General features: G+C 41.8%; 3 protein-coding genes and 1 pseudogene across 6 annotated transcripts; 1 reads left to right on the forward strand and 3 right to left on the reverse strand.

Moving 5' to 3' along the window:
• The first annotated feature begins 539 nt into the window (after positions 1 to 539).
• LOC121965948 (tripartite motif-containing protein 16-like protein) lies at positions 540 to 1,722 on the forward strand. Its single transcript, XM_042516055.2, has one exon. It carries the CDS (start codon positions 811 to 813, stop codon positions 1,471 to 1,473), a length of 663 nt encoding a protein of 220 aa, XP_042371989.2. The 5' UTR covers positions 540 to 810; the 3' UTR covers positions 1,474 to 1,722.
• Positions 1,723 to 2,103: 381 nt separating this feature from the next.
• Positions 2,104 to 7,748, reverse strand: LOC148188144 (tripartite motif-containing protein 16-like). The gene has a single exon (XM_088085950.1). It carries the CDS (start codon positions 4,453 to 4,455, stop codon positions 3,031 to 3,033), a length of 1,425 nt encoding a protein of 474 aa, XP_087942076.1. The 5' UTR covers positions 4,456 to 7,748; the 3' UTR covers positions 2,104 to 3,030.
• Positions 7,749 to 7,888: 140 nt separating this feature from the next.
• Positions 7,889 to 17,991, reverse strand: ift57 (intraflagellar transport 57 homolog (Chlamydomonas)). 4 transcript variants are annotated; one of them, XM_042497164.2, is made up of 12 exons: positions 17,888 to 17,991; positions 17,414 to 17,589; positions 16,083 to 16,257; positions 15,629 to 15,747; positions 15,257 to 15,347; positions 14,721 to 14,789; positions 14,482 to 14,604; positions 10,837 to 10,908; positions 10,482 to 10,613; positions 10,227 to 10,289; positions 9,369 to 9,435; positions 7,889 to 9,039 (listed from the first exon to the last, which is right to left on the reverse strand). In XM_042497164.2, exons 2-12 carry the CDS (start codon positions 17,566 to 17,568, stop codon positions 8,858 to 8,860), a joined length of 1,248 nt encoding a protein of 415 aa, XP_042353098.2. In that variant the 5' UTR covers positions 17,569 to 17,589; positions 17,888 to 17,991; the 3' UTR covers positions 7,889 to 8,857. The 4 variants fall into 4 exon arrangements, with proteins under 4 accessions (XP_042353098.2, XP_087942079.1, XP_087942078.1 ...); XM_088085953.1 differs by having other exon boundaries at positions 14,721 to 14,786; positions 17,414 to 17,950; XM_088085952.1 differs by having other exon boundaries at positions 17,414 to 17,950.
• On the reverse strand, positions 11,411 to 14,473 carry LOC121951001 (E3 ubiquitin/ISG15 ligase TRIM25-like; annotated as a pseudogene).
• Positions 17,992 to 20,200: the final 2,209 nt, after the last annotated feature.

The raw sequence follows: 20,200 nt of genomic DNA on the forward strand, positions 1-20,200 counted from the left end.
ATAATAAAAAATGAAGGCAATGAGAAATAAGGAAAATGATGATAATAATAATATTTCCATTATCATCATCAGCAACAATACTAATAGTAATTCTACTACCATTAATAATAATGATAGAAACAATAAGCGCATCATTATCCATCAGTAAATGTTTGAGCCTCTGTCAGCAGCTCTTTGACACAAAAACACTAAAACATTTAGGCTCATCTTATATTTAAATTGTTCCCACTTTTATTTTGGCAGGGAAATGTCGGGCCTTCCTGTGTTTAGTTGATGTGAGTGCTGTGTATTTATACATCTATGACACTTCCCCCCAAAATTTTCAGTTTACAAACACTGTCAGTCAAAATATGCTTATAATGTTTTCCTGTTGTCGCTGTTCGTATTTTTGATAAAGACATTTCTATATATTATAGCCAACATGTTTAAAATTAAACTTTTAGATTTAAAGCCTGAGTTCTGGAACAAATCACGTGTCTGAACACACACACACACACACACACACACACAAACACACACACACACACACACAAACACACACACACACAGAGTTCAGATCGCAGCTCAAACCAGCTCCTGTCGGAGTTCAGCTGGACCGACAAACCTCTTGTTCGGTCTGTCTGGACCTGCTGAAGGATCTGGACCTGCTGAAGGATCTGGATCTGCTGAAGGATCCGGTGAGTCTTCCTTGTGGACACAGATACTGCATGGTCTGTCTTTTCGTCGTTTCTGGGACGCAGAGGACCAGAGGAGGCTCTGCAGCTGTCCTCAGAGTCTGCAGACTGGGACACTGTCCTGCAGAAAAACACCATGTCTGCAGCTCCGGTGAAGAAGACTGAAGCTGCTCCTGCTGATGAAGATTTGAGAGAGAAACTCACAGACGTCTCACTGACAGGGACGGAAGAGACCCAACCGGAGCCCAAAACCAGAGCCCAGTTCCTAAAACTGTCACGTGAGATGAGCCTGGATCCAAACACAGCATTCACACAGCTGCTATTGTCAGAGGACAGAAAAGCGACGGTAACCGAAGAGGGGCAGTCTTATCCGGATCACCCGGACAGATTCACCGAGTGTCTCCAGGTCCTGAGCAGAGACAGTCTCACTGGACGCTGTTACTGGGAGGTGGAGTGGACAGGGTCAGGACTTTGTTTAGCAGTCGCGTACGAGTCCATCAGCAGATCCGGGGACTTGGACGCATGTAGATTTGGATTCAATGACAAGTCCTGGGCGTTGTATTGTGACCAAAACAGTTATTATTTTATCCACAACAAAGTCCGAACTCAGGTCTCAGGTCCTGTGTCCTCCAGAGTCGGGGTGTACCTGGATCACGGTGCAGGGATTCTGTCCTTCTACAGCGTCTCTGAGACCAGGACTCTCCTCCACAGAGTCCAGACCACCTTCACTCAGCCGCTGCACGCCGGACTCTGGCCCTATTTTTATGGAGACTCTGCTGAACTTAGTCCGCTCAGATAGTCTGAATCTTTTCAAACCTTTCCTTTCAAACTCAAGCTTCAATAAAATTATACATAAACACTATTTTCTTCTTTTTTATTGAGTTTATTTGTCAACTAACATCCTACATATCAAACATTGATTAGTTTTCAGAATTTTAATGCCAGACTTTTGTCATGTTTTCAGATGGAAAAAAAGTATTTTCAATATATTACATGCAAAGTATATTATTTAAATAAAAGTATAACAGCCTGGGATGTGTCTGTTCATCAGTAACGTTCATTTTTATACATTATTATTTTTATAACAGCTCTGCACACAAAATGCACTGTTCAAAATCACACTCTGAAAAATATTATACATTAATGTGATTTTCTACTTTCATTGAATTTATTTTTAAACCATCAGTCCTAATCATAAATATCAAATATTCATTAATTTTCTGAATTTTAACCCTTTAAATGCCAGGTTTTTGTCATGATGCCACTATGTTTTTAGATGAAAAAAAAATAGATTTTTAAAAATATATTTAATATGTAATTTCATGTTTTTTTACCCTAGTTTTTTCTCTTTTATTTTTCCAAAAAACATAGGAAAAAGGCAATGACCAAGAAATTAGTAAAAAGTACAAGAACATAACCTTAAAGTTAGTTTAAAAAAAAAACATATTAAAAGAAGCAAACAAAACTTGGCAAAAAGTCCTTTAAAATTATACAATTTTGTGACATAACTTTGGGGGTTAACCCTTTGAAACCTGAACAAATTGGTCTGATTTCTTTCAAAAACATGGGGAGAGGACAATAAGCAACTCAACAAGATATGACCCAAAAATGGCAATAAATTTGTCAAAAAAAGTTCAGCAGGGGCTGGCTCAATTTGCGGCAGCGGCACCTAACTGTGGCACCTCGTGTGGCACCCCCAGATGCCGCAGCTAGGTGCCGCTAGCAGTCGCAGCAGATGCCACTGGTTGCCGAGACGTGCCGGGAGGTGCCAGGAGGTGCCGGGAGGTGTCAGTGCGTGTGCCGCGGTTTGGCGGTTTTTAATATAGCCTACTCACAAAATTAATATATTACAAGGTGACAAAATTATCTGCAGCAGCGGAAAAATCCGCCGAAAAGGGGACACGAGGATGATATCAGCTTCCTCTCATCTCACTGTCTCTCCGCTGTGTGTGTATTCACAGGCTGTCAGCGCGCGCACACACGCACACACACACACACACACACACACATGAACATGAACATGAAGGGGAAAAAACTGTCAAACACACGATGACTTGGTTTACATATTTTAAAAGTACTGAGAAGTACACACTTATTTAATCTCACCCCCTTAAATATTAATTAAGCAGACTTCTGACTATTTGAATTAACAAAACTCAGCAGTGGCTCTGTCAGAATAAAGCCAGAGTCCGGCGTGGAGCGGCTGGGTGAACGTGGTCTGGACTCTGTGGAGGAGAGTCATGCTTTTAGAGATTTTGTAGAAGGACAGAATCCCTGCACCGTGATCCAGGTACACTCCGACTCTGGAGGACCGAAGATCTGAGACCAGAGTTTGGCTTTTGTTATAATAAAAATACTAACTTTTCTGGGCACATCTTAACGCCCAAGATTTGTCACTGAATCCGAGCACAGATTCACTCGAGTGCCCGGCTCTGCTGATATTCTTGTATGCGACTGCTATGCGAACGATTCCTCTCCACAGCACCTCCCAGTAACAGCGTCCCGTCAGACTCTCTGTGCTCAGGACCTGCTCGTAAACGGTGAATCTGTCTGGGTGATCAGGATAAGAATGGAGTCCCGTTTGTGTTGCTTTTCTGTTCTCGTCAGATAATAACAGATATTCGTGTGCTGTGTTTGGATCCAGTGTGATTTGACGTGAATATCTGAGGAACTCCGCTCTGGTTTTGGGCTCTGGTTGTGTCACTTCAGTCCCAGTCAGAGAGACATCTGTCCACGTGTCCCTCAGAGAGTCCTGTAGTATGTCTCTGATCTTTGACACGGTCGCTGTCACGTCCTCAAAGCGGCGGCGGCGAGGACGGATGTGGACGCTGGCTGAGCGTGTGAGTGCTGGCAGTGAGGCGTAGCTGAGCAGAAACTGGGTGTGATGGTCTGTGTGTGAGAGCTGCTCCAGCTCAGCGTCTCTGCTCTGCAGCTCGCTGATCTCCTGCTGCAGCTCCTCCTCCAGCTCTCTGACTCGACTCACTTCGCTTTGCTGCTGCGATCTGAGCTGCCGCTTCACGTCGGAGCGTCTTTTCTCCAGGAGACGGATCAGCTGGGTGAAGATCCTCTCGCTGTCCTCCACTGCTTTATCAGCGGAGGCGTTGATGTCCTCCACCTCCTGCTGCAGCAGCTTCACGTCTTTCTGTCTGTCCTGGATTCTCTGCTGGACGTTTAGTCGACTCCCCTCGAGCTCTCTCTGTTTCTCGCCTCTCTCTGCTGCAGCTGACACTGTGTCGTGGCCTTTATGTTCCTCCACGGAGCAGAGATAACAGATACACTGCTGATCTGTGCGGCAGAACATCTTCATCGCCTCGTCGTGACGAGAGCAGATGTTGTCCCGCAGCTTCTCGGAGGGCTCCACCAGCTGGTGTTTCTTGAATGTGTCTGATCGATAATGAGGCTGGAGGTGCCGCTCGCAGTAAGAGGCCAGACACTGCAGACAGGACTTCGCTGCTTTCAGTTTCCTCCCGCTGCAGAAATCACAGGCCACATCTTCATCTCCGGCGTAGCAGAGATCAGCAGGAGCAGCTTCAGTCCTCTTCAGCTGCTCCACCAGAGCTGCTAACATGGTGTTTTTCAGCAGGACGGGCCTCGGGGTGAAGCTCTGCCGACACTGAGGGCAGCTGTAGATCCTCCTCTCGTCCTCTCCGTCCCAAAAGTGTTGAATACAGTTCATGCAGTAGCTGTGTCCACAGGGAGTCGTCACCGGATCCTTCAGCAGATCCAGACAGATCGAACAAGAGAAGGTTTCTCGGTCCAGCTGAACTCCTTTCTGCGCCATTTTACTTCTCAGTATCAACGACCGTCTGAGTTCTGAGTTTCAGTTAGTTAGAAGTGAAAGCCCGTCAGCTCTCTCACGTCACCACACGTTGCTCACACTTATCTGCAAACTGAAGGGGTGGGATCAGCTCGCTCCTCGCTCCAGGAGGAGGAGCTGCACTTTGAACCTGAACTTTGCTTCCTCCTTTAAAATGTTGCTTAAAACCTGCATGAAAAGTTTTAAGTTCCAAAATACTTCACATCCATATGTACTCACTTCCTTTGACAGTTATGTGCCTATGAACCAGATCAGCTGCTTCTGAGCTCCATCTGTTGATTAATATGAGTGGACCGTTAAACTGATATACTGATATATACTTTTGTTTATTGCATTTAATTAATATTTTTCGTTTGTGTACACTCAGACTTTAAAATGATTGATTGCTTAAAGTTGTAAAGAAAACTGATGATGTTTACGTTAATGAAAATGTTACGGTGGAAAAATGAAGTGAAATGAGTCCTAAAGAAACAAGAGGACTTTTGTAAATGTGTGATTTTTAGTTGAAATAAAGGCAGACAAAGTAAATCTGAGTATCATGAGCCAACAATCATTAACAAAAGGATTAATTTAATATATTTATATTTTGAATGTTGCAATCTGATGTTCCTGATTCCTAAAAGCAAGGACGCTGTGCAAAACCTAACTAAAAACACAATGCAATGATCTGCAAATCCTTTTCTACCTATATTCAGTTGAATACAGTACAAAGATAAGATATTTAATGTTCAAAATGATAATATTGTTTTTTTAATATACACTCATAAGGAGTGTGTTTAATGTGGGTGAGACCACAGAGCTTATCAGCAACACTCGAGACTCCTGATAGGTTCCAACCTTTGACCGTCACCGGCCGCCTTATTTTTTTATTTATTTTTTTTTTTTAACCTGTCCTGTTCGGCAGCTTAGGCATGCAGTATGAGAGGTCCGGATGCCTCGAGGTGCCATAACAGATTTGCTCTGCAAAGGAGGAGTGTGACATACTTCCTCCTGTTGCAGTCTGCACTGAGATTTATTGGCAAGGCTACCGGACAGCACAACGTTAGAGTGGATAGGAAGAGAGAAAAGAAAGAGGTTGGGGTACACAGAGGGGAGGAGAAGACACAAGAGACAACAAAGACAACAGCAACAATAACAACAACAACAATGAAAACTGTGACAACAATGCTAACTACAATAATGACAGCTGCAAGTATTTACAACAGTAACAGTAACACCGGCCGCCTTAAATTCAAAGAACTATCTGTCATATCTATTGTATTCATGATGTTTTTTACCTGGAAACCTACAAATTACAAATACTTTTCCTCATGTACACATTGCCAATAATATTTTAGAAATAACATTTGTTTCTAGCAAAACCATATTGGACTCACTAGAAGAATAATGCATTTCATATCAAGAAAAACCCCAAACTTTTTACCACACAATGATTTATCCAAACATATCATCCTGCAGCATTGTTTGGACGAGCTCCTTTAACCCAGTTTTCTTGTGCTGCGTTCAGACACCTTTAACAAGCCATTTAACCCTTACAAACCTCTGTAAATTGGTTTGATTTCTCTCAGATATATCGAGAGGGTAATAAGCAACAACATGTAAAAAAAAAAAAAAAAGAAAATTGTAAATATAAAATTATTAGAAGTCTAAATCTAGTTTTCTGGACATTTTCCCCCATTTCAGGGCAACATTTATCTACATACTTCATATTTCATAGAATCAACACGAGGGATCACCAAAGCAAACAACATGGAGCAGAATAATAAACTGCACAGCTGCTGCAGCCACAAACACACACATTTTACACTACACGTAGAACCCCCCCCACACACACACACACACACACACACACACACACGCACGCACACACACACACACACAAACTCACACACACACAACACACACACTATGTGAGTTTGCTGTACTCACCTGTCTGAGCGTCTCTCTGTGAGTCTCGAACACCTTGAAGTCCTGCAGGATCTGATACAGGTTCAACTCAAACTTTTCCAGCATCATCAGGGACTGTTGTCCCAAACAGCAGGACGTCGTCACACACACCTCACACACACCTCACACACACCTCAGCGGAGGGAAAAGACCCTCAGTGAGCACAGACGTCACCTCTGAAGGATCCACCAGGAGCTCGTCAGCAGGTGAGCCGGCGTGCACGTGTTGGTGTGAGACAGCTCAGGTGTGTTTGATTCGGGTCACAGAGTCTGCTGGAGGAGTAGGGGTTAAATTTGTGATATATTAAGGAGATGTGACAATTTTTTTTAAAGGTGCAATAACGTGAACAATAAGCATTATTCATTTCATTACATTGTTGTGAATTCAGCAACACAAAATTAAACACTGATGTAGAAAAAATGAATTTATTTAGACTTATCACATTAAGTCCTTTAACCCTTTGAAACCTGAAAAAAAATTCTTACAAAAAAATTTCTTCTTAATTTCTTTCAAAAACAGGGAAAAGTAAAAAGTTATTGGTTACAAGAATATACATTAAAGGTAAAAAAAAAAAAAGATAGATAAATAGTTAATAACTGCAATATTAGTTTTCTGGTCATTTGCTGTATTTTCATTTTAATTATTAACTTATTATAATGTCTCAATGTTTCTGTCTCTTTTAAAACACAAAAAGTAATGAATTTATTTAGACCTGAGCAAATTGTCTTGCTTTATTTCAAAAACCCAGGAGAAAGTTAAAAGATATGTTATCTGAAATCTATATCTAATTTATATTAAATTAAATATAAAATGTACTTTAAATTCATAAATATAGTTTTCTGGACATTTCTGTTATTTTTATTATTATAATTAAGTCATCATTTCTGAGTCTTTCTCCCGCTCCCTTTCTCTTTTAAAACTAATTTTCAGGTCATTTTCTTGCCACCTTTTTCTATTTTTTTTGCAATTTAAGGAACATCTCTTCTTGTATGGTGCTTGTTGCCTTTTTTCACCATGTTTTTTTTTTTTTAAAAAAGTCAATCAATCAATCAAAGCTCAGGTTTTAAAGGTTTATATGTACGTAAAAGACGACTAAACGCAGCACAAGCAAACTGATGTCAGTCCTGGCTTCAAAGGGTTAAATATTGCTGAATTGCTAATTTGCAGTAAAATTATTTTAAAAAGCTGTATAAATGTCTCAAACATTAAACAATTAAAAATAAATGCCTTAATATGGATTATCTATTCATATTTTTTGGTATTTATGCATAGTGCAAAAAGAGATGAAGAGAAACAAACATCTGAGAAAAGACAGAAACAAAAACCATCTGTGAAAAAATTAAAATACATTTTGATTTTTCTCTCTGGCGACATCTAGTGGACAATTTTGCTTAAAACAAATAAATATCTAAATTACATATTTTAGTTTAATAACTTCTGAAGACACAGATTATTATCAAAATTTATTTTATGTTTGTATACAATAAAAATCCAACTTTTAATAAAAAATAGGCTAATAAATAAATAACTGACATTCAGGAGAAAGAGCCAAATGGATTAACTGTTTAACTCCAGTTTGTTTTCTGACTTAATGCTGAAGAATGTTTTTGAAGGATGAAGAAAGTTTATTTTCTCCATTTTCAAAAGAACTTCAGCGTCACGAAACTCAAAACTTCTGATTTCAAGCGAGAAGTACAAGTTTTGCGTTTACATTTTAAGTAAAAGGAAATTGCAAATATAAAATGCGCCTGATGGAAACACATCAATATCGAGAAAAACTAACATTTATCGCAAAAAAGTTTTTAACGCTCGCATGAGGTGGTATTTCAGGCGAATTAAAAAAAAAACATATTTCACAAACCTGCAATGCAAACACTTTTTCGTCTTCTCTAGGTCACATGACGCTATGAGGTCACATGATGCTATGAGGTCACATGACGCTATGAGGTCACATGATGCTATGTCTGTGTGCTTGTCAGTAGGAACTGGCTCCCTCATGATGCAGCAGGAGCTACAGAGCTGTTATTGCATCACATAACTGTGAAATTGTGGACTACATCTCCCAGAAATCCCTCATACGTGGCCACTCCCTCGTATAAGGGACTTGCCTTTCCATCCATAACACGCCTACGTGGCCTTGGATTGGAAATAATGACGGTTAGTTTGGTGGCTGCGATAGAAATAAAGCTGCTAATGTTTTGAGCATCCATCGCCATGGTTACTGGGATGTTATCACCAGTCGGAGAACATCACTCAGTGGAAACACAGTCAGCTCCACGTTGAGTTTTAGCAATATTTTGAAAATATCGCTTAAACGTGTAAATCTGTAATGAAAACCTGCGTAGTAAAAGTGTCATATTGAAATGTGAGGTGTGTTAATGGATTGAAGCTCACAGAGGGGCCCTGTGTGGAGGTGAAGCTAAGCAAAAAGCCCGGCGGCGGACTCGGGGATGTTGGTGGCGTGCATGTCTCGCGTCATGTTGGACTTCTCCTTGAGTTTGGCCTGCAGCAGCGTGTGCTCCACGACGCCGATCCTCACGTCCATCTGAACGATCTCCTGCTTCAGTTTGGTCAGACTCTGCTTGATCTTCACCACCGGAGCTGAAAGACAAATGCAGACAGATGCAGACAGACAAACGCAGACGGACAGATGCAGACAGACAAACGCAGACGGACAGATGCAGACAGACAAACGCAGACGGACAGATGCAGACAGACAAACGCAGACGGACAGATGCAGACAGACAAACGCAGACGGACAGATGCAGACAGACAAACGCAGACGGACAGATGCAGACAGACAAACACAGACAGGTGAACACAGACAGACAAACGCAGACAGATGCAGACAGACAAACGGTCAGAACCAAACACAGACGGCTTCATTTTTTCTTTTCGTTTTCAGACAGACGTTCAGTCATCGGCTTCACCTCCGTCAGACATGCTGCTGCCTTTCTCCTCCATCTCCTGCTTCACCTTCTCCAGCTCCTCGCTGATCTGAAACACACAGAAAAGCTCTCAGACTGTCTGCAGGGGAGAATTCAGAGCATCAGGATGGTTTGAAATGAATCAGAGACATTTATCTGCTTATGACTCTGACTCTCAAACAGCATTTATTCTGTTGTGTGCCTTTATTTCATTTTCTTCTGTTCACGTTTTAATAACTGTATTTATTTTTGTATTTCTGTACTCAGGACTTTTCTGCTTATTTATTTCTCTCATTATCTTTCAGTATTACTTAAAGACAAATATTTTTTCACTCTGAATGCAGATTTGAAGGCCAGAACATTTCTTTATGTTAATGACTCCATATAACACATATATTCCACATATATTCATAGAGACATTTACCAATAAATTTCAGTAACTTTGAGGCAAATTTTAAAGACTGTACACTTTCTGAAAGGACCATTAATACTCCGTATCAGTTATATTCATTATAATTTCAAAATGATAAAGCAATTTCTTAAGATCTGAGTTTAGGTTTTTTAATATTATTTTACAAAAATGCAGCACTAAGTGAAACTGTGATAAGAGCCATGTAAAATATTTTGGTTTTTTTACTTTGCTATTTTTGTAAAAATGAAATTAAAAACCCAGAGGTAACTGTTCATTGCAGACATTTTTTCACATATTGCCCTGCAGAGCTATTAAACTGTCAGGCATCTACATTGAACTGATTTTAATAACTTTAAAGTATTTAAAGTGTGCATTGTGCAAACTGTAGCTTCAGTCTTTCAGAGATCTTCCTCCACATCGATGCAATGATGTGTGATGTGTTCACTGACCTCCGCCAGGACTCTGGTCCTCTCAGTCACGCCTCCACTGGCCTGCTGGTAGCGCTCCTTCGCCTGGTGGAGAACACGGCTTTGTTACGAGGTTTCTGTTTCTCCCTCAAACATATAATTATTCATATTTACAAAAGTTTGACCACATGTGACAGAGGAGACAGCCACAGTGTGAAAAATAAAACGTGAAAACCACGAGCTGGAAGTTTTCACTTTTTTTTTTTAGATCTTTTTTTGGTCAGTTTGGGCGTTTACCTCGCTGAGTTTGGCCTGAGCGCTGCGGTAATCCTGGATCAGGTGCTCCAGCTGGTTGTTGATGTATTTCTCTCTGCTGCTCACCTTCTCAAGAGTCTTTCCAATGTCCTCCTGCAGTTTGTCCAGGTAGCTCTGCAGAGACATGAGAGGACACAGCACACAACTAGATATTAAGGATGTTTTTCTTTTGGTGTCACACAGCGGAGGGTAAATATTAAAAAGCGTGCAGAAGTTATTGGATGTAGATTTTCAGTAGTTAAAATAAGAAACAGCAGGTGGAGCCAGACACACACAGACAGACATCCGTTCAACAGTCATCACTACTCTTATTATGGAAGCGGGTCAGTGAACGCACCTTGGCCTCTTTCAGCGAGGACTTGATCCCGTCTTTGTGTTGATGCATCTGGTCCACGTGGATCCTCCAGTCCTGCAGACCGACACACAGACCAGAGACCAGTAAGAAACAATTTAAACAGCAGTGACACAACAGAGAGCAGAGTTCGACATAAAAAAAGCAAACGAGAAAATGACCTGGAAAACGTGCTGAAAAACTGACCCAAAAATGATCAAGTAATTATAAAAACTACGAGAGAATTAAAAACAAATATACAAACAAATATATGACCTGGAAAAGTGCTCAAAAAATTATATTATCTTTTAAATGACATAATTCTAAATATTTATTGTAAAATAAATCTCTATTTTAAAGTTCAAAATAAATCAAATTTAAAAAATATATACTTAAGAGAATTATAAAAACACTTTTTTTTTGACAAAAAAAAAACACTGTTTCAGTGAGGACAGTTAAAGGACAGAGACCGACTGACTAAACGCTCGTCTGTTCTGAACATGAACACAGAAAAGCTGCTTCAGTTAGACTCTCATATCAGCTGTGTGTGAAAAACTCGAGTGAAGACGAGAAGAAAAGACTTTGTTCATGTTTGTTTATTCGTCATACGAACCCTCAGTTTGTTCACACATCCCATCAGGAAAGTCAAGAATCTCAGCTAGATACAAGAAAAGAATGAATCATCTCCTTATTGATTGTGATCAGGATCATTACAGATCTATAAAACCTCCCATCAGCAATATTTGGTCTGCCAAACAAATAAATGTGATGATAGATGTCTTTACAAAGAGAACAAAGTGTGGAGGATAAAGGAGCTCTGCTGCTCTCTCTCTTCAGAAACATGAAAACACATCAATACAAAAACTCATCAAACATTCAGAGCCCGCAGAAGTCAACGTTACTTACATGCAGAGAAAGTCAGTTCAGGTAAACAAACGTCATCATGAGCAGAGCCAGGCTGAACAGACACAGGACGACACCGAAACAAACTCAAACTACTGAGGGGAAGAAGTCCCGCCCACAATGTTTGACTGACAGCTATCTGTGAGCAGCGAAGAAACGCCAAAACAATCAGCTCTCCGCAACAAACACGGAGACAAAGAGTTAAAACGCTGAATTTTGACTATTTCAGTGTACAAAACTTAGCAGTGTTATAATAAGAATAAGGAAGCCCGATTCCAACATAGAGCAGCTGAGTGGTCTGGACTCTGTGGAGGAGAGTCATGGTTTCAGAGACAGAATCCCTGCACCGTGATCCAGGTACACTCCGACTCTGGAGGACCGAGGACCTGAGACGGGAGTTTGGACTTTGTTGTGCAAAAATATATAACTGTTAAGTAAACAATTTAATGCCCAAGATTTGTCATTCCATCCAAGTCTACATTCATCCGAGTCCCCGGCTCTGCTGATATTCTTGTATGCGACTGCCAGATCAGCTCCTCCTCTCCACTCCAGCTCCCAGTAACAGCGTCCAGTCAGACTCTCTCCACTCAGGATCTGATACAGGCCGGTGAAGCTGTCTGGGTGATCAGAATACGACTGTCTTTTATTCATTACTGTCACTTTTCTGTTGCCCTCAGATAATAATAGCACTGTGTGTGCTGTGTTCGCATCCAGTGTGATTTGACGAGAATATTTTAAGAACTCAGCTCTGGTCTTGGGCTCTGTCACGTGCCAAGGATGGATGTTGATGCTGGATGAGTGTGCGGATTCACTTTGTGTTGAGTGTGAGCGGGGGCTGTGCAGTTAAGATCGCCTGTGTGTGAGAGCTCCTTCAGTTTAGCATTTTCCCTCGTCAGCTCAGTGATCTCCTGTTGCAGCTCCTCTTGAAACTCTTTGACTCGACTCCCTTCAGTCCCTGCCTGTGAGACGCTTGTCCACATCTCCCTCAGAACGTCCTGTAGTATGTCTCTGACTACTGACACAGCCCCTGTCACATCCTCAAAGCTGTGCCGAGAACGGTTCTTGATGCTGGATGAGTGCGTGGACTCGCTGAGTGCTGGCAGTGAGGCGTAGCTGAGCAGAAACTGGGTGTGATGGTCTGTGTGTGAGAGCTGCTCCAGCTCAGCGTCTCTCCTCTGCAGCTCGCTGATCTCCTGCTGCAGCTCCTCCTCCAGCTCTCTGACTCGACTCACTTCGCTTTGCTGTTGCGATCTGAGCTGCCGCTTCACGTCGGAGCGGCTTTTCTCCAGGAGACGGATCAGCTGGGTGAAGATCCTCTCGCTGTCCTCCACTGCTTTATCAGCGGAGGCGTTGATGTCCTCCACCTCCTGCTGCAGCAGCTTCACGTCTTTCTGTCTGTCCTGGATTCTCTGCTGGACGTTTAGTCGACTCCCCTCGAGCTCTCTCTGTTTCTCGTCTCTCTCTGCTGCAGCTGACACTGTGTCGTGGCCTTTATGTTCCTCCACGGAGCAGAGATAACAGATACACTGCTGATCTGTGCGGCAGAACATCTTCATCGCCTCGTCGTGACGAGAGCAGATGTTGTCCCGCAGCTTCTCGGAGGGCTCCACCAGCTGGTGTTTCTTGAATGTGTCTGATCGATAATGAAGCTGGAGGTGCCGCTCGCAGTAAGAGGCCAGACACTGCAGACAGGACTTCGCTGCTTTCAGTTTCCTCCCGCTGCAGAAATCACAGGCCACATCTTCAGCTCCGGCGTAGCAGAGATCAGCAGGAGCAGCTTCAGTCCTCTTCAGCTGCTCCACCAGAGCTGCTAACATGGTGTTTTTCAGCAGGACGGGCCTCGGGGTGAAGCTCTGCCGACACTGAGGGCAGCTGTAGATCCTCCTCTCGTCCTCTCCGTCCCAAAAGTGTTGAATACAGTTCATGCAGTAGCTGTGTCCACAGGGAGTCGTCACCAGATCCTTCAGCAGATCCAGACAGATCGAACAAGAGAAGGTTTCTCGGTCCAGCTGATTTTCTTGCTGCGCCATTTTACTTCTCAGTGATAGTGACTGTGAAATAGTTTCACTCTCTCTGAATATAAATAATGTCTGTGCTCTGAGGGAAGACAAATATCTTGATAAAGTGACGTTCACCTCAAGGAAAAGGAAGGTTTTTCAGGCTTTACTGCATTCCACAAAGAGTAGTCAGAGGCAGTGAGTTAGCTGTCATTTGCAACACCAAAATCACTGCAAAAGTAGCAGTATTTGAAGACTTCAGACTGAGAACCTGCTGTATATGTTCAGACAGACGGGGAAGGGCTCATCAACCTTTTCTACATTCCAGGATGAGGAGCGGCACTGTGTCGGGAAAGTACTGCAGGCTCATCACTGTACATAGTTAGTGTGATTTTGAGCTGATGTCACAGCATTATAGCATTTCAACAATGTGCAGGCCCAGCACGAGTCACTGGGGATAAAAAGCCCACATTTAGCAGTTTGGTTTTCTCTATTTCTGTATTTATGACTGAATTTAATTTTAGCATCTTTATTAGTGTTAGTTAGTTCCTATTTATCCGTTTATTTTACAGTTGGTTCGGTCTTGCACTGAATTACTAGGTGGTGGATGTGTCAAACACAAGTTTGTTTTTATGTGAAGCATAAAGGACTCTTGAATGTTGAAACTGCTCCTGCATCAGATCTAGAGTGAAGCCGGCGCAGAGAGCAGATCCCTCCTTCAGTTAAAGGTGGAGTTCAGGTGAGTGTGTACCTTGTTGTCTGTCCTGATGGTGACTTTGAGTTGCGGCAGGACTCTCTCCACCTCCAGGTTCCACTCTGCTGCATCAACCGTCGACTCCAGGATCTCGTCTGGTTTGGAGGACGCTTCTGCTTCCTGACGGAAAGCAAACAACACGACCCGTTTCGTCATGAAGTGCTGCAGAATTTAAATGTACAGACCTGAAGTCATCTGAGAGTCTCTGAATGTCTCGTATCTGCAGGTGAGCTCACAGTGTGAGTGGTTCGTAGCTTCAGAGCCTCCAGGTCCATCACGTTCTCCTCCTCATCATCGGGCTCCTCCTCAGGTTATACACACAACAGATATTAATCAGCTTTATTCAGCGAACATTTGACCAGATTTACAACCTTTTCAAATGACTGCACCAGATTTAAGTAAAGCTTTTGGTTCACTTTAAGCATTTTTTGTAGATCTGATTAAGACGTGGTTTAGTTTGTTAACTGAAAGGATGGCACCTTCATGAGTATTTGCACCTTCGAAATCATAATAAATACTGGGTTTTTTTCTTTTGAAAAAAGAGTGAAAAAGGAAGTGAGCAACTTGGCAAGAACCGTTCTGCAAATTGTGAGAAATTAGTACCTTTAGAAAATAATTTTTAAAAAAAGCAAAACAAAAGACATCCGGTTTGCCATCTACCATCTGCCAGAATCAATGTGAACGCAGCATTAAACATACAAACATTTGGAAATAACAAAAAAAAACATTTAGTATGAGAAGTACTACAGTTAAATAATGCTGCGACACCTACGATCATCTCCTCTTCTACTTTGCTGAGTGTGAGCTCTGCATCGTCCTCTATCACAGACTCTTCTTCTGTGGTTTCTGTTGGGTAGTTTGGTCTGGGGGGCAAAAATTAGATAAAAGCAATGTCAGTGTGACCTTGACCTTTGACCACCAAAACACAGTCAGGTCATCCTTGAGTCAATTTGAATGTTTGTGCCAAATTTGAAGAAAATGCCTCACCGTGCTCGAGACATCATGATCACAATAATGAGACAGACTAGGTCACCATGACCTTGACCATGGCCTTATCACCAGCAAGGACGCACAAAAACAAATGACTAAAACAGAAAAGAATTAACTAGTTTTAGAGGTGAGTGGAGGAGAAATGTTTACGTACCTTCTGAAGGAGAACCCCTTCCTCCTCAGAGCCTCTTCAGCCAGTCGGTCCAACACGAAGCAGACGTATTCGCCTGAACCGGATTTCAGTTTCGAAGGTGGGAAATCCACCTTAACACCCTGACAGACAAAAAAAAATACGTCACATGAGTCTCAGACACTTTCAAACCGCTCAGCTCCTCCTGTGTAACAGCAGCCAACAATAAAAAGCCGACTGAGTTTGTGGTCCGTATCACACGCACTGTGCATGCTTTTCATACAAACAGTTTTATTAGCATGAAAAGTGCTCGACAAATAATGTCTGATTGATTGAAAAAACACTTGTATAGCCACTGAATCTGGATTCAGCACCTTAAAAACATTATTTGACTGTACTTAACATTAAGCAGCCTTGACTCTGAACAGCAGCAGCTCTGAGTCACAACACGCAGATCTGAGGGTTAAGCGTCACTTACGAAAGCCCTGAGCTCTGCCAGAATATTGGACACGGTGGCGTTTGGTTCGTCGTACTCCTGAGGCTCTGTGAACGGCCTCCCTGCCTCGTTGATGAGCCACGCCGCGATGATGGTGAACATGTAGAACTGCTCGCCCGGGTTGAACGCCAGATAAGGACTGGAGACAAAGTAATGTCTGATGGGTGGAAAACAGAGAGCTGCAGGTTCATGTCTTTGTCTATGCGGTAATCGGCTAATGTCCTCTATAAGTGTCCATATGTGTAAACTTTAGCAGAAGCTCCAGCAGCTGCTGGAGAAGAAACTTCTAATCTGCATCTACACGTCTCTCTGAAGCGGGAACATTTGGACAATTATTTGTGGTCTCTGAGAAACTGCTGTTATCATTGTTGTTGTTGTTACTGCGTATTTCTGTTGTTACAAACTAAATGCAGGTCTTTGTCAAATTAAAAGTGAGTTTGTTCAGTGCTGCTTTACATGAGGTAGAATGAAACAGACTTAATGCAGAGGAGAAACAGTCAGATTTACTGTGTGTTTGAATCCAGCTGCAGGTCAGACAGCTGCAGCATCACCACACACACACTGTCACCAGGTAAATGTCTCTGATACACTGCAGTGTCATAATTACTGTCATTACTTAATATTCCACTTAAACCTTGTTACTTGTTGTGATTGACGCGTGCGTGTGTGTGTGTGTGCGTTTGTGGTGACACCTGTCACGTGACAGCCGCTAACCGTACTTACTGACCCAGTAAGTATGAAAAATGTAGTGCCAAAGGAAAACGCTGTGTGACGGCGCGGTAAAGCGGTGAAAATACAGCGTCCACTTAGATATTGATATTGATTTTTTGTTGTGCTTTTTTTTTTGGTGGCTAAAACACGTTTTGATATCAGCCCCTGTGGGGTGCGCGCCCCGTCTGTTTCTGCAAACCGGGAGCGCGCCGACCAGCAGCTGTATGGATTGTCCATCAGTGTCTCACACAGTCCCACTTCAAAAACACACAACTGTCCTTTAATGAGACACACGAGACGCGCTGCCACCCTCTGTCACTTTTTTGGGTGTGCGCTGTTTTCGTTACCATGGATACTTGTTTGACTTATGGCCTGCTCCATGCTGTGCGTAAAAGTTACAGCCCGACAGACAAGTCTTCAGTCTAACCGGAGCTCCAGTCAGAATAATACACTAATAATTGTGAAAATTAACAGTAATATTTTGAGGAATTTGGAGCACACAAAACAAGCATTAATTCGACACACCCGAGAAAACGGTATCAGTCAAACTAACATTAACTAAGCAGTGATGTCCATGTGCTGCCGTGCATGTTGTGTCTCACCTGGACAGGTTTTTCATGTTGTGTTTGGACAAAACTTCCTCCTCGTAGTTCAACACCTTCAGCTTCTCCAGCAGACACTCCATCACCACGAACACCTGATGAGCAGCTCCGGGACCGCGGTCCTCTTCGTCCCCCCGCCGACCGTCATCCGCCATCACCGGCTGCCCGTCACACAACTAAATGTTTAAATAATAAAACACTAGATCAGTTTTTGGACTCCGTTTAGCCCGTTAGCCTGTGTTAGCCTGCTAGCTGTTAGCCGGTTTGTTTGGCTTCCTCTCTGTTGTCAGGCAACCGACGGCTAATGCTAGCTAGCTAAGTAAGCTAACGTTAGCCGCTAGCGAAATCATGTTAGAAACGTGAATTTAGACTCGTCATTTATCAAAACTCGACTTCTGTGTTAGTTAAAATGATACACGCGTGTCATAAACTTCCAAAATGCCACTGTGGCTTAGTTTGCAGCACTTAAATCACCTCACGCGAGCAGCTGTTAGCACCGTTAGCTGCGTTTTCGAGCGTCGAGCGCTTCCGTTATGGCCTTCAGAATAAAAGCTACCGGTGGCTGCTTTGATGTCAAGGCCTTCAAATTAAAAGCACATCAACTAATAAGCATTTTCAAAAACGAGGCAATCAAAAAGTGTACGGCATTTCTGAGGTAATCGATCAGTATTTGAAGGTTCTCAAATCATCAAAGATTTTCATTAATCATTAATTATAATAATAATAATAATTATTATTATTATTATTATTATTATTATCATTAGTAGTAGTAGTAGTAGTAGTAGTAGTAGTAGTACTAGTAATAATGTCATCCATGATGAGATCCACAGAAATAGCCGAAAGTATACAAAACATATATGTATATCAGATAGACAGATACACATACACACATAGATAAACAAAACGATGTAAAACAGTGTATTAGGCACATGTATGATGATGCCTATAAATAAAGCATATTTAGAAAATTCTGAACAAGTGTAACAGCAAGAAAGCAGACGAAATGTGTGAAAATAGGGTTATAATAATATTTATAACAAAACATAGGTTTGACCAGCAGGTTTTATCTTGTGTTTTTGCATGATGCAGATGTGAAATATCCCTGAAAGAAGAGATGATCACACTGAAATAAGTTCTCCCCATGTATGTTTGTTACTCTTCATGCATAATATATACTCAACCTCGACACAACCTTGTTACTTTATCTAGTGAAGCATGGTACACACAGTCTCTACCTGCACACACACACACACACACACACACACACACACACACACACACACACTGTGTATGAGTGAATAATTCATATCTCCCTCCCTGCTGTGGTGCAGCAGGCGGTGGAGGGAGGTATGTTTGTTTAATCGGCATGCTGCTCCCTGCCTGTCTGTGAGCACACAGGTGGAGCTCCCCGGTGACTGTGTTTGAGTGACACACCTGCTGACTGCCTGCTGCTGCATCGCCGGTGACGCTCAGAGAGCAGCACCACTGACTCAGCTGAGAAATGTATGCAAACATATTAAATATATATCCAGACAGTTGAAGGATTATGTTTGTTGACCGTCTTCAGATGCTGTGTGAAAGCCACAGAGACAACCACAGGACACGTTTAACCTAGTTTAGGGCTGCAACTCACAAGAGAGAACATAAATACACAGCAGGTAACACTGGACAAGTTCTTAATTTTTCATTTGTGGAGCTGCCACACTGACATTCATTGTTCTCATAAACAACGCTGCTAAAAAAATGTATAAAAAGAAAAACATGCAATCAAAATGAGAATTTAAGATGTAAAACATAAAATGATGCAAAAGTTAAAATATGGGAAACATATCTATAAAATAGACTGCACTGTAGTAGACTGGAGTATAGTAGTGACAAAATGAAGCGTCCTAAAATCTGAGAAATATTCCAAAATCCTAGAAATTTCTTAAAATATGAGATATGTCCAAAAATCCATCTGAGAAACATCTTAAAATTCAAGGACAACCTAAAATCCAGAAATGTGCTGAAATTAGAGAAGTGTACTAAAATCCTAGAAGTATCCTAAAAACTTAGAAATGTGATAAAATCCAAGAAGTGTCCTAAAGTCAATGATCTCCTAAAATCCAATAAACTTCCTAAAGTCCAAGAAATTTCCTAAATTCCTAGAAATGTTCTAAATATTGGAGAAGTGTCCTAAAATCCTAGAAACATCCTAAAATCCCAGAAATGTGCTAAAATCAAAGAAATATCTTGAAATCCAAGAAAACACCATAAAATCTGAGAAATATTCAAAAATCTTAGAAATGTGCTAAAATCCTACAAATGTCCTGAAATCCAAAAAAGTCCTAAAATCCTGGAAATGTGCTAAAATCCCCAGAAGTCCTAAAATCATGAATATGTGCTGAAATCCAAGAAATAATCCTAGAAGTGTATTAAAATCTGATTAACGTCCTAAAACATGGTGAGATGTGAGTGCAATGACAGTAAAATGTGGTTATTCTGCAGCCGGAGACACATTTGCTGCAGCTGCTTCATCACAGAGAAGCTTCAGCTCAAGAAAACACATAAATGAACAGATGAATGAAGAGAAATATTTAAAATGCTACATAATTTGAAAGAATCTGGTCCAGGTGATTGCTCCATGGAGACGTACGTATTGTCTCCTGCCTTTCACATCAGCTGGATTCACTGTGCTCATGAAATCTGTCACCTGGCTGTCAGCAGGCTGCTGGCTGCGAGCTGCAGCGGCTGTTAATGAGTCCTCCTCCAGGCGCCCTCAAATCAAACGCCTCAGCCACTCTTTGC

This window comes from Plectropomus leopardus, chromosome 12 (genome assembly GCF_026936395.1).
Source record: "Plectropomus leopardus strain MGB_pleo_1.0 chromosome 12, ASM2693639v1, whole genome shotgun sequence".
NCBI lineage: Eukaryota > Metazoa > Chordata > Actinopteri > Perciformes > Serranidae > Plectropomus > Plectropomus leopardus.

Excerpts from the sequence above, each read along its gene's own strand:
- LOC121965948 (XM_042516055.2), top strand. The coding sequence starts at position 811 with ATGTCTGCAGCTCCGGTGAAGAAGACTGAAGCTGCTCCTGCTGATGAA.
- LOC148188144 (XM_088085950.1), bottom strand. The coding sequence starts at position 4,455 with ATGGCGCAGAAAGGAGTTCAGCTGGACCGAGAAACCTTCTCTTGTTCG.
- ift57 (XM_042497164.2), bottom strand. The coding sequence starts at position 17,568 with ATGGCGGATGACGGTCGGCGGGGGGACGAAGAGGACCGCGGTCCCGGA. Across the intron at positions 14,790-15,256 it reads AAGTAGAAGAGGAGATGATC|GAGGAGCCCGATGATGAGGA; the intron begins GTAGGTGTCGCA and ends GTATAACCTGAG. Across the intron at positions 9,436-10,226 it reads GGACCAGAGTCCTGGCGGAG|ATCAGCGAGGAGCTGGAGAA; the intron begins GTCAGTGAACAC and ends TGTGTGTTTCAG.